The 13,188-nt window shown below is 45.7% G+C and overlaps 2 protein-coding genes across 14 annotated transcripts in view; one reads left to right on the top strand and one right to left on the bottom strand.

The window, feature by feature from the left end:
• The window catches only part of trak1a (trafficking protein, kinesin binding 1a), a 30,783-nt gene extending 25,565 nt beyond the window's left edge, over window positions 1–5,218 (top strand). For 9 of the 12 annotated variants that reach the window (XM_023806225.2, XM_023806224.2, XM_023806220.2 and 6 more), the window contains 2 exons: window positions 475–577; window positions 3,226–5,218. In XM_023806225.2, coding sequence (XP_023661993.1) covers window positions 475–577; window positions 3,226–3,994 — 872 coding nt within the window. In that variant the 3' untranslated portion in view covers window positions 3,995–5,218. Of the gene's footprint in view, window positions 1–474; window positions 578–2,169; window positions 2,254–3,225 lie in introns of all 12 variants that reach the window. The other 3 variants (XM_023806226.2, XM_023806227.2, XM_072716727.1) reach the window with 2 other exon arrangements.
• Window positions 5,219–6,836: 1,618 nt separating this feature from the next.
• Window positions 6,837–11,854, bottom strand: ccka (cholecystokinin a). 2 transcript variants are annotated; one of them, XM_023806198.2, is made up of 3 exons: window positions 11,727–11,854; window positions 10,434–10,670; window positions 6,837–7,294 (listed from the first exon to the last, which is right to left on the bottom strand). In XM_023806198.2, the coding sequence occupies exons 2-3, from the start codon at window positions 10,666–10,668 to the stop codon at window positions 7,158–7,160; spliced, it is 372 nt and encodes a 123-aa protein (XP_023661966.1). In that variant the 5' UTR covers window positions 10,669–10,670; window positions 11,727–11,854; the 3' UTR covers window positions 6,837–7,157. The 2 variants fall into 2 exon arrangements, with proteins under 2 accessions (XP_023661966.1, XP_023661967.1); XM_023806199.2 differs by having other exon boundaries at window positions 10,434–10,695; window positions 11,727–11,853.
• Window positions 11,855–13,188: the final 1,334 nt, after the last annotated feature.

The following is a 13,188-nucleotide window of genomic DNA, read 5'->3' as shown; positions in this document are numbered from 1 at the left end:
ATCTAATGACCTAGTCTATTTTTAAAGCGGCCCCATTCAGAAAGGGGTGCTCTAACCGCACAGCCGGTGCCTTCCTCACGAGCCTCATACCTCCATTCTCTAATCTTTCATGCTTTTATCTGGCTGCCTGTCTCTTTAATGACAAATTCTTCTTGTAAATCTGCATCAAGTCAAAGGCCATAATTACCTGTATTCAGAGCAAGTTAAATCATGCCAAGGGCTCTGGGGAGCATGATCCACAGGAATAAATTATACAGGTGCTTATTTACTATGTTATACGGCTATGGTAATGTAATGAAATGGCTCTCTGTGCCCTGTGAATGGGATTCCATTGTTCATAACCGCATGCTGCTGTGAATACAGGCTTGATGCAGCTTTAAAATTTTCTCTTGGTTTCTTGGGCTTGTTCTGATCTATACCATGTCTTCTGTGCTAAATGCTGACTTGGCGCCCCCTCTCGCCCGTATTCTGCAGTACATTTCCCCGGCAAATGCATGTCCCACACGAGCTCCACCTACACCTTCACCACCTGCCGCATCCTGCACCCCTCTGATGAGCTGACGCAGGTCACGCCCAGGTGAGCATTCAACCTCGTGGGCCTAGGGGGCGGCCATACTCACTGCTTCCACCAGGTGGCGACAAACCAGCCTTCTTTCCGCTCCTATCCTTTAAATGGTGATGAGAATGGCGTATTTACATTTGATCTATGGATCTCAAGTACTTTTTCTCTTCGAAGCACCTGAAAACATGGCTTCGTTGGCAAAAGAAGGTCTGAAAGAGAGATGTGCTTTTAAAAGCGTGTACAATTGTACTGTAGTGCGTGTACAATTGTTCTCAAACCAGTGGCTCACGTCTACAAATCAGGACTTCATAATACAGTGGTACCTCAGTTCTCGAACTCATTAGAACTCGAATTTCGAAAGTTGAACCAACCAGTTCGAAAAAAAATTACCTGGAATTCTATCTGAATCTCAGAAGTCAAACCGTGAATGCTGACCTAAGATAACTTGTACGTGCGGGGAAATGAGTCACGCGGCACGTCTCTCAGCGGAAACAAAGCGTAAAGCTTCAGTCTCAGCCTCGCATTCGCTGTGATAGCATCGTGCATGTTTACAGTAGCTGAATACATATATTTAGACAGTAAAAATACATTTAGACAATGATACATTAACAGTAATTATTATTATATAATAAAATACATTTCTTATGAATTATTTTAATAATAATAATAAACCATTAATAAATTTAATTATAATGATATTGTTGTGCCCAGCGGGGACGGACCGGAGACAAAGGCACAGACGTCAGGGTATCGGGGAATACGGGGTTTAATTACAGGTAAGGCAGGCAAAACGCAGGCGGACAGTACAAAGACCGGACTGGGGAAACAAACTGAAACACGGACGAAATACAGAGGACTAATGACAACAACCAGAAACAGCTGATCACACGGAGATTCCACACGGGGTTAAGGACACATTGTTTTTTTTTTACTTAACAAATTGTTTGGATACTTTTATTTTCTTACTTTAATTATTACTGTTTTGATAAATGTGCTTAGATGTGTTTAGTACAGTATATGCTTTTCTTGTTTTGTCCGGTACATTTTGTGTTTAAATGCTAAAAAAAAAACACATTTCGGTGTAATTTTTTGGGGCCGGGAACCAATTAATTTCTAACCAAGAAATAAATTATTTCTTATGGAGAAAATTCGATCAGAACTGGACCTTTTCAGGATTTGATCCAGAGTTCTGAACGGATTAAGTTTGAGTTCTGAGGTACCACTGTATTAATGTTCACTGCCTGGCTACATTAGTCGCATTTTAATGTAATTCTTATTTTATAATTGTAAATACAGGGGGAAAATGATGGGCTGTCCTGCCTGACAGTTCCACCACAAGCTCTATGGCAGGATTATTCAAATCGCGGTCCTCGAGGTCCGAGCACTGCTAGTTTTCCAGTCTTCCTTTACCTGTCAGTCAGATGTGAAGCCTCTGACCAACCAGAATCAGTAATTATTAAACTAACTACCTGGGAGAACTGAAAACAAGGCCTGGATTTGGAATCGAGGTCCAGATTTGAAGAACCTTGCTCTATGGAGTGTTTCCGTCTTGCTGGGGCGTAGGGGGCACCGTAGGGACTGTCTGAATGCTCTGGGGATCTTTCCAGGTCATGTGACGAGGAGGAGGAGTCTACACAGTATCACGTTGTTCTGAGGGCGGGCTTAGAGCACGCCCACTGACCCTGCTGGGGGTGAGCCTCTGTGTCATGTGACCTCCGCCTCCCCTTTAATGCTATGCTGTGTGCTGAGATAACAGTCTGTCTGTGCCCTAACAGTGCACTGATGCTCAGTCTGACCCCGAGTCCAGACCCCCCTGACTCTGGGGAATAATGACTAAGGAGAAACCTGAGTTTGAGAGAGTTTGCCTGTGACGGCCCGTCAGTCAGCCGGGGGTGTGGAACATGGGGCCTGTATGCATTTTACATTTACCCCCCGTGCTTTTAAAATGGGATGCACTGAGTTTGCCGAAACAGGGGAGGTGCGCATTACTCTCTAAATGGACAGACGTTTGTTTGCTTAATATTGACACTACCTGCGTACGCGTAACCAATCTGTTGTTGTTCAGCTTTTTTCAAAGGCGTTTTCTTAGTGAGTGGGATTCGGTACTAACCTGTAAAACGGCATGTGATTGGTCTCAAAATTTGCGACTTGCAAGTCACATGATCAGCCTGACAGTAGGCGGTCGATGGCTGATCATATCTTAATTGTGCATTGCGACGTGTACGCTTATATTAATACATGGCAGCATTTGTGTGCACTTGGATTTTTTTTTTTATTATTTTGAACATGCAACAAGGTGTAAGATTTACAATAGGTATGAGATTTGGACATTTGATGTGATGGGTTGGTGCCTCAGTCTGGGTTGTTCCCTGTCTTGTGGCTGTAGCTTCTGGGATTTACAGAAAAAGGATGGATGGATGGATGGATGGATGGATGGATTGGGCATTTTCTTATCTAGATCAAATAAACAGGAGTGAGATGGTATTGCCTGAGAGAGAGAGAGAGAGAGAGAGAGTACTTGTACTCAAGGCTGTCACAGGTAGTTCCCTGTTCAGGTAGCTGGATATCTCACTGGAGAAGGTGAACTTTGGTAGAAGTGAAACTTCCTTCCTGGGTTTGCCTGCCTCCGGTTGTAATGCGCGTGTCACTTCCTGTCCCTGCAGCCTTAACACTGGCCCTGCGGCTGCGTGCATCATTACCAGCAGTATCAAATCCACGCCGGCCTCCACACCGTGTACCCCGCGTCGGCTCAGCCTGGCAGAGTCCTTCACCAACCTGCGGGACTCCACTAAGACCATGAGTACCTCGCTTGGGCTGGTGCGCCTCCTACAGGAGAGGGGCATCTCTGCGGCTGTCTACAACCCGCAGAGCTGGAACCGGGCAGACGCTGGTGCCGTGGCCGCCTCCGCCAGTACCCCCCGCGTTCTACCTTCCACACCCCCCAACTCGCCCACCAGCCAGACTCAGCCCACCCTCCCCTCGCCCCCCTCGCCCCCCTTCGAGTTCAGCGCCCCCCGCACCCCCTATGACAATTTCCTGGCCTCGCGTCCCGCCAGCTCCATCCTGAAGGAGGTGCAAGCGGACGCTCAGAGCCGCTCGGATGACGAGAGCCAGACGGACGTCAGCATCCACAACCTGAAGCTCGTGGACAAACTTCGACACTTTGGCGTGGCCCATCCGGACAGCCCCGGGGCCATGGCCCCCGCTCCGCTGCTGACGCCACTCGGGGGGCTGCACCAGCATGGGGCCCCCTTCGGGCCACCGGTGGTAACCAGCGCCATCGGCGGCCTTCCCGCCCTCAACGCCGGCATCCGGCGCAACCGCAGCTACCCGGCCATGGTTGGGGCCAGTATGGCGATGAAGGGCCCGGGGCCACAGAGCCCCGAGATGCTGCTGGACTCCCAGCTGCCCAAACAGACCAGCCTCAAGTGACGGACGGATGGATGGATGGATGGATGGATGGATGGAGAGATTGGTGGCTGCTTTTCCCTGGTGACCCTTTATCTCACCATGTGTACAGACTGCTCTAGTGACAGATCAACCATATGCCTGTAAGAACTTTGTACAGCCTTTTCATTTGTAATTGTAAATATGAAATAATCTTCCATGCTCGTACAGTGTATAGCAACATAATGTGTTCTTAGGTGTCGATGAACTCGCTGTGACTGTAAAGGGGCTCGCTGGCGCCCCCCCCCCAGGCTCATACTGTAAGTAGCACAGTTCCGTTAGGGACGTCCTCGCTGGCTGCTGAGTGTTGAGGAAAACGCCGGCCCAGCAGAAGCACTTTTTTGTTGAATCCCCGGGCTTGTTTGGGGGTTTTGCTGTCATTTCTCCTCCATCACTGTGCACTGCACCCCTTCCTCCGTTAATGCACCTTAAAGCCCCTCCCCCCCGTTCCGTAAGCAGTGATGGTCAGTGCAGTGTCCTGTTACTCAAGTGAATGTATGCTGCCCACTCTGTGTGTGAGTGCGATAGTCGTGGCCAACGACTTACGACTTGATAAACAGACTTGAATTTCTTGAGAAGTGGCAGCCAAAGAGCATTGATTTCATATCGTATTTTCCCTCCCTGTGTGACCTCCCAGAGATCGGAGACCAGGCAGGTTAGCGAGAATCCGACTGCATATGCATTGAAACCATTTATAAGTTGAATTATTATGAGAACGGTGCCTGACTTGGGTGCGACTCCCCTGGTTCAGGATGCAGTGCCAACCCCAGTGTAACATTAGTGTTGTTTTTACCTGAGTGTGACTGCAGGGGGCGCTCACCGATCACGCTGATGTCCATGCAGAGAAGCATATTTATTCACCGCCTTTGTGCGGCTTAAACTCATCATTTATGTGCGCACTTGTGTTTTTGTAACTTGAACTTCTCCTCTTGGATGTATTTAATGAGAGCAGCCGTGTGTCTAACCCTGCACCGTTGCTTTAAATGGCGCTTTTTACCATGGTTCTCCACAAAGGGAAGTACGATATCTGTACATTGTAAACAGTGACTATGCCATATGTTTAGCTGATTTAACTTTTTAGTAGAAAAAAAAAAAAAGGTCAAACACACTGGTACCAAACTTTGAGTTGTACTATCGGGAGTTTGAAATGCTTTCCTTTGCAAAAAAATAAAAAATAAAAAAAGGTTATTAATAAAGAGATTGATATGACCTGGTTCTGTTTTGATAAATTTTCCGGATTTTTATACTTGAGCAGCGTCTCTGTGTGTGAGCAGAGTGGTTTCCGACTGACAGAGGGATCCCGCAGCCTAGTGGACGGGCGGCACGGTGGTGCAGTGGTTAGTGCTGCTGCCTCGCAGTGCAAAGGTCCCGGGTCTAAATTGGCCCTGTAGTGGTGTGTGTGTGTGTGTGTGTGTGTGTGTGTGTGTGTGTGTGTGTGTGTGTGTGTGTGTGTGTGTGTGTGTGTGTGTGTGTGTGTGTGCGCCCGCCCTGTAGTGTGTTTGTGACTTCCCAGGGTTGGTTCCTGCCTGTGCCCCTTGTTCCCGGTCCCGTGACCCCAGTTGGGTTTAAGCGATAATGGTGATGGAATTTAGTGGATGAACTTGCAATGATGAGTGTTCACCACCAGGTGGCAGAAGATCATTTCTGAGCCCCGAGTTAGTGGTTTGGAGTAAGTGCCTTTTTAGGCATTTAAGGAAGATGATTCAATGCATTTTTTGTTTGCTTATTTTTTTTTTGTTACATCAAATTACAGCCTACTGGGATGTGCAATAGCATTCAAATAAAATGTCCTTTACATTTCTAATGCAATAAAAGGTTGTGTTGTCAAAAACTGCTTTGGGGGAATTTTGAAGTGCTTGTGGCTGTGAGAACGAACGACTTGATTTACAGCTGTCTCAGTCTTTAAGTAATTGGCTTTATTTAGCAGTAAGCTACCAAAAAGTAATTTTGAGTTAAAATGGTCTATAAAAATGTTGATACAACATAATTATTAAGAATTAACCATGACCCAGTCATCTATAGCTCATGCAGTTGTAGTGTAGCAAAGAATATGTCTGGCTCTGTTGCGTCTCTTGTATGCGTGTTAGCCTTTCTTGTACCTGTGTGTGTGCGCGTGTGAACTGCGGTTACGTCATTGGACCTTAACACTGTGGGTCACATGGCGACTGGAGGAATCCACACAGACTGAATTACCTTTCCTACCAGACGATCTCCTTTCCATCCTGCTTTTACTGCTGCTAAGTATCTCGCCAGGATCCCATTGGTCGGGTACCAGTCCATCTGGCTCGGAGATCAGACTCCAATGTTAGTTCTGCTGGTCTCCTGAGAAGCCACCGGCACTTTTTCCATCAACGTTCTTATTATATGACGGAGTCTTGTTGGTTTTTTCGAGCACAGGTGAGTGTCATTTTATCAGAATGAATGCTGCCCCCTAATGGTACTTGAGGGAACAGCGGCAAGCCGCACCACCGTCAGCCATGGATGTCTGAGTCGTGTCTCTAATCCCAGGCCCAATACGTTCTCCCTGAAGTCAATCACATCTCACCACATTTCCCACATTTGCCGATCTGTATGAGCACAGCTTTGTAATGTTTCTCGGAAGTTATGTTTAAATAATGAGCGTGTGTGGTCCCCATTGTGGCTCTTCAGCACAAATATTACTCACTAATATGTGTCTGCCAGACAGCGATGTGCCCAGGGCAGACGTGCGCTTCTCTGGGAGGGTGGCTTTCATCACTGGAAATGAAGTCTGCACATGTCCAAGGCCATCAGACAACACTGCGTGGACGCAAACATTAACACCAAACACTAGTGAATGCATAGTGCATTTGTGGTTAATGCCAGACTGACACGCTGGACTCATTTATTCTCATACACACAACACTCTCTGATCACAGCACAATATTTGATATCATATGTGTCCAATATCAGTAGAATGGTATCTCTATGTAGAATTAACAATGTGGAAAAACTCAAGGAAAACAAAAAAAGCCTTATTTTTTTCTGTTGTGTTTGTATATCTTAGTACTACAAACAGATCATCGGACGGGTTGATGATAGATGTGTCGTGGATTCCAACGTTGGGGACGTGGGATGAAAGTGATCTCCGTTTCTCCGAGTACTCTGAGTACTCTGAGTACCAATACACTCATGACGAGTACTCATACTCCTCAGCGCTCCGACGCCCAAAGTCCATCCAGCCCAGGTAGTCTCTGTCTTGTATTCTGTGGCCGACCCTTGGGCCGGTGGTTCTGCTGAATGCTTTGGAGCTTCTGCGGCTGGGGCCTGGAGGACAGAGACACAGTATCAGAAAAGCTGATGAAGCAGTTCTGAGGCTCCCTGCTGGTGGCCATTGCTGCCTACCGTCCCCAGGACATGACTCTGTAAGCCTGTGCTCCTCAGCCACCGGACCACCTACTGACAGAGGAAAGTTTAGATTTTTCGCTCTGTGACTCATCTCTGTTGACTACCTGGCTTTTGACCAATTCTAAAGATGTTCCTAGCAATAAAAGGCCCTTAACCTTCTCAACCTGCTCACACAAGAGTCAAAACGGCGAGAGTCACGCTGATCTGCTGCTTTAAAATAAAGGCGATGTGTCTATCCTTCTTTTTCCTTTTGTTTTTTAGTAGTTTTATCGATCCTGGGAAAGGACCACAGACGAAACAAAACAACTACTCATCGCTCTTATATACCGTTATAGGAAACCTCAAGCGTGTGAGTGCCATTTAATGATGCCTCAGAGTTAGGAAGAAGAGGACGATGGAGATGGTCTCGGTCTGAGACAAACCCACAAGCAGAGGAGTGCAGGTGGGCGTGGGAGGTTGCCAGCACCCATCTTTGAAATCAGAGGGATTGTGTTGTGCTAAAGTGGTGTTTTAACAACCTGGACTGCGGGGGCTGTGGTACCCGCCTCCGTGGAACACCTCCCACACGGGCCCTGGCAGGTAGAGCTGCCATAATATCCACAAGCTTTCTGCTATTAACGGAGAACGCTGCTCAGCCCAGTCTCAGGCCGGGAGTCTGAGGACAGGAGATGCTGTGAAATCCTCCTGTCCACAACCAGGCTGTCTCAAGGCTAATTGTCACCCCCTCCTGCTTCAGTAGCAGAGCACAGCAGTCCATCTGCGAGGAGGAGAAGTGGCTGGCAGACCCACCCCAGCTGCAATTTCTCGTGAATAATTCACAAAGTGCTCCAGAGTCTAGATCCTGTAAAGGCGAGTTGGCGTCTCCAGTGAGTGTATTATCTTCTGGCAAGCGGCCATGGTCTTCTCGCCACGCCTCCGGGCTCTGGATTTCTGAGCAGCCGTTACCACATGACGAGCTCCCTCGTCTCATTCTTCAGCCTTCTGATTTTCTCCTTAATTGACAGCCCTCACATCTCCCCCTGCCGACTCGGGTCAGATTCTGAATTTTAAAATCCCCTTGTTAGCGGTGAGTCCTTATCCGGCAGGGAGACTGGAGGCCTTATTAGAGTCTCGGCGTTTCACATCAATCGGGGCGTCGTAAGGGGACGCATCGCTGCGCGCGCACAGTCACGGTCCGAACAGCACATTAGGCCAAGAGTAAAGGAAAGGATTTTAATTTGCTAATTAGCCTGGGGGTTAATTATACGGTCAGAGGAAGACTGAGAATTTGTGCAAAGTAGCTGGCGTAATCTTTAGTGCTTCTTAGTACTGAAACTAAATCTCTGGGACACAAATAACTCCTGTAAGACATTGTGCTACACCATATACCATACATACTGTATCACTTCTGCACCATATCACTTATACACTGTATCACTTGTATATACTAGCCCTAATATACCATATTGATTATATACCATATCAATTACACCAATATAACATATAACATATTGCCTATATGTTGTATGGATTATATACTGTATCAATTATTATACACCATATCACTTATAAACTATTTCAATTATACACTGTATTGCTTATATACCATATCGGTTATACACTGTATCACTTATATACCATATACTATATGACCTCTGTACCCTAACCTTTCTATACCTTGTTGGTTATGCCCTAATCCTTATACATTGTATCGTTGAATACAGCCAATCCTTCAAACACTCCTCTACCAGCAACACTCGATCTAAGACACTTGTAAGATCAAATCAGGCAGAAGCTGGACACTGGGTCACATGATCATATTTTTTGCATATGTGCCTTCTGGCTCTGCTGTGGTTCCAGAATCCAGCTGACAAAGTAGATTTCAGAGATCTCATTTTCAGCTGTTAGAGAAGTAATTCATAAACATTTCTCAATAAGAAATGCATAAACATTTAGTTTAAGCTGATAATGTCTAGTAGGATTGCTGTGTGAATATAAGAGCATGCGAAAATGAACGCGTGTGAAACAGCCATGGAACATCAGCAGGTGCCACATCGCCATGCTGGAAAAAAGGCCCCCGCCAGCCCCGGTCTGTTCCTGCACATCAAGGAGTGATGTGGCTCATTCACACAGAGAGCCTCACGTTGTGGGATAGACGTGATCAGCAGAAGAATGGCCTCCTTTGGGCGTGAAAAGGCCATCGTGCGCGCGGCATGCTTGGAGAGGCTGCAGATGGTTCCCTGTGAGTGACGGCCGAGTGGCACCAAACACACGCATCCCACCACTTATAGCCCTGACATTCTCAGCATCACCGTCCATGCAATGTCTGAAGCTGTATTAACTGCTTAACAGATAGTAGACAATATATAGTAGTTTGATGCATGATTTTGATTAGTAAATATATTAATAAACTGCCACAACCCTGTCCTGGAGAAGTGGTTCCGGAAGAAGAACTGATGGATAAATTAAATTAATTAAGTTTCAAAACTTTCCTTTTCAGTATTTTAGCAGCAATAAGTCAGACACTCAGATGGAAAATCAGTGAGTTTTCAGTCTGGTGGGGTAAATATCAGCACTGCCGCTCTTTTACGTGGTTCCTGTGAGATTAAATCGGGCTCAGAGAAAGGCTCCATTTCACCAGCTCGCCTAGAATCCCCTACACTTGCTTATGCGATATTATTTTTGTCCATTTGCAAACTCGCTTTCAGCACCCAATCAGAGGATTGGTGGACAAGAAATGTAGGATAATATGTTTATCTGTACATCTTTGCTGCTTTAATCGTTTTTTTCTATATTCTAATACAAACCGGTGATCTGTCTTGAAAATTAACCTCAGTACCAATGTCCTTTTAGTCATATGGAAGTTTTCTTTTTTCTACTTAAGTACTTAATTGAATAACGTGCGGAGGTCGATGGCAGTTGAAACGGATCTGGGATTCGTGAACACCCTCTTCATCTATTATTAAAGATGCTCTCCACTTTGGCGGAGTTGTTAATAAAAACGGATAACGATGGGCTATAACTATGCCTATATATAACAATGTCCAAAAGACTTTACCACAAAGCGGAGGTTCCTCACCTTTCCTTGAGAGATACTGGGCTAGCAGCTGACCCAGGCTGGGCTCATCCAACGCCTTCAGCGAGTCGCCCAGCGGCGTCGAGCGCACCTGGCGGCCGCGCCCCGCCACAGAGGGCTCGCTTCGCGCAGCGGGTCCGAACACGGTCCCGGCCTGGGCGGGGAGTCCGGCGGGTAGTCCGACCCCGGCGCTGGACAAGGCGGCCAGCAGCATGCACACGCAGATGCCGCTGTTCATGGCTGCGGGGGCGCACAGGGGCTGTCACTGTCATCGTGTCACCGCGGGGTGACAAGAGGCGCAGAGCCGTTATAAAAGGCAGTATTATAGAAAATCGGTCCCTGTCTGCTCCTAATGGCTGATTACGTTGAAATGGGTGACAGATCAGTTACTCGGATGTCTGTTAATGAAAATCAGCAAACACAGAAGATTTAAACAATAGCACGAATTGCTTTGATATAATCTCTGTCTGTACAAAGAGATGAATGAGTACCAAAGTATAAAAATGATCAAATATTATTATATCACACTATATGATTACAACACTGTTAACAGCAGTCGAAGCACGAGGATCAACCACGGGCGTCGTTAGGTCTGATCATCTATAGCCCTGAGTAAACTTGACTTAACTCCTGATCTTTTCCATAGCAGAAACTCCCCTGTCATCAACTAAACATAACTAATATAGTAAAACGTAATTAACACTGAACGCGGTGTGTTATTAAATTCACTCATCGGACAAATCAGTAATCAGATATCAGTAACACGATAATACGATACAGAGCATCAGCATACGGAGAACAGAAACTAAATCTTTTTTATGATCTTGTTTGCATAGGGAAAAATATTCTATCCTACTTTAGTAGCCTACCTAATGAAACTATACTATTTGTTTCACATGCTATGTATAAGTCAGCTACAGGATTTGCTAATGCGAATTTATGATTATTGTTAATTATTAAAAAATGAAAACTTAACAGAGATTACCACCAACCCCAGACACACCAAATACCGTCTTAAGTTCCGTTAAATCATTTGCACGTGGTCGGTGAATACAGGCTAATACAGAAAAACAGTAAAACAACTCTCCGAAAGTTAATTTCTTAAAAATTCATAGTTTAAACTTTCATTTGCGGACACGGTAATTATATCATCAATACCGTATATTTACGTGTGCCGGTGCTTAATGCCATGCTTGATTAGATCTTAAATGTACAAAGTTGTCTGATTACAGTGGTCATTGTCCAGATAAAGGGTATTTGGAAAAAAGACATATGTAGCTACATTTAGGTCCTTACCTCCAGGACTGAACTTGATGCCCACAGTCAGGGAAGTTGCGTTTTTAAGAACTGAATGAGGACGACTTGTTGAAGCTGGCAGAAGCCCTTATATACCGGTGAATCCTACTCTTTGCACAGGGCTAACGCTGGAGAGGGAGGTGCCGATAAAAGAAGACCGTGCCGGCAGCCCCCTCCCTCATCATCCCAAAGCGACCCCCACCGCAGCATCCGAGAAGCGGGGCACGCAGCACCCTCCCTCATCATCCCAGAGCGAAACTGTCGTTTTAAGTGTTTTTCTGGATTTTCTGAGTAGTTCATAAAAGAGCATTTTTAATACGAATAATAATGAAAAATAGATTACACTCAGATACGTTATTTCTGAGGACAGCTTAGCACACTGGGCGCTTATGGGGTGTTAAGGCTCAGTGAAGGTTTTATACAGTACTGGGGACTTCGGACCTGGGCTTCCTCTTGACTAAGGAGCGGCAGCTTCGTAGCAGCTCAGTCTCTTTCCCAGTATCTTAGGTCAGACTGCTGTGTTGCCGGTTTAAATCCGAGGTGACGTTTGACTCCAAGATCTTTCTGGCTCCCTCTCTGCTCCACGAGACTCGCAGCGTGATACGTGGGCAAATTCCAGAAGCGCACCCTGCCTCATTGTCAGACATGCAAATGTCTGATACACAATTAAACTAGGAGCTGGATGGTTATCAGGGAACAGAACAAACAAAGCATGAGGTGCACCTGCGGTTTTGTATTCTGTTTTAGTATGTTCTGCATTTTTAATGACTTTTTTGTGCGCATTTTTTTAAACGTTGCATTACATTTAAATAAATTTCAAACCAAAGCCTTAACAAGCAGAGAATCAACATTCAGTTTTCAGTGACACGAAAAGGCGGTGAGGTAAAAAGGGGCAGCTGTGAGCGTGGTGGTGAGGGCAGGAGCTCTTAACCAGAGTGATTCTCCTGCATGAGGGGCCGTAATCCCCTTAGCTCAGGCTGGATCGATGAGCTGAACAGACCTATAATACTTTAGAACATTTAAATGCTTGTACTTGCGATTACAAACCTAGGACAGGTACTTAAAACAGTGTGGTGATGCTTTATCGGTGATAAATTATTAAAAGTGACATTTGGGGAACACTTTATTTCTAGTGCTATTTTTATGGTCCACTGGGGATCTGAGGAATTAAATATATCTGAAATCCTAATGTGCAGGAACAAAATAAGTCCAAAACAATGCATAGATTGCGTAGGACAGTAAAATGTTTTGCCGAATTAGGGAGACGAATTATTACTGATCTCTCAGAACTTGCTCTGGAGGTTGTTATTATTATTGTTAATTTTTTTAAGACGGCAAGGTCAGAAAGCCATGAAAAGCCATTCACTGTTTTCCTCGGCTCTCAATAATTGCTTGTTAATGAGAACGACCTTCTGTGAGAACGAATAAAGAGCTGTTCAGTGAATCATTACAACACCTCATC

The sequence above is a fragment of the Paramormyrops kingsleyae genome, chromosome 9 (genome assembly GCF_048594095.1).
Source record: "Paramormyrops kingsleyae isolate MSU_618 chromosome 9, PKINGS_0.4, whole genome shotgun sequence".
Classification (NCBI taxonomy): Eukaryota; Metazoa; Chordata; class Actinopteri; order Osteoglossiformes; family Mormyridae; genus Paramormyrops; species Paramormyrops kingsleyae.
This window is presented reverse-complemented; position numbering and strand designations above follow the sequence as displayed.

What these genes read in the sequence shown, in the direction of transcription:
- ccka (XM_023806198.2), bottom strand. Translation starts at nt 10,668, where the DNA reads ATGAACAGCGGCATCTGCGTGTGCATGCTGCTGGCCGCCTTGTCCAGC. An exon ending in CCAGTATCTCTCAAGGAAAG is followed by an intron (nt 7,295 to 10,433) that starts GTGAGGAACCTC and finishes TCTGTCCTCCAG; the next exon opens with GCCCCAGCCGCAGAAGCTCC.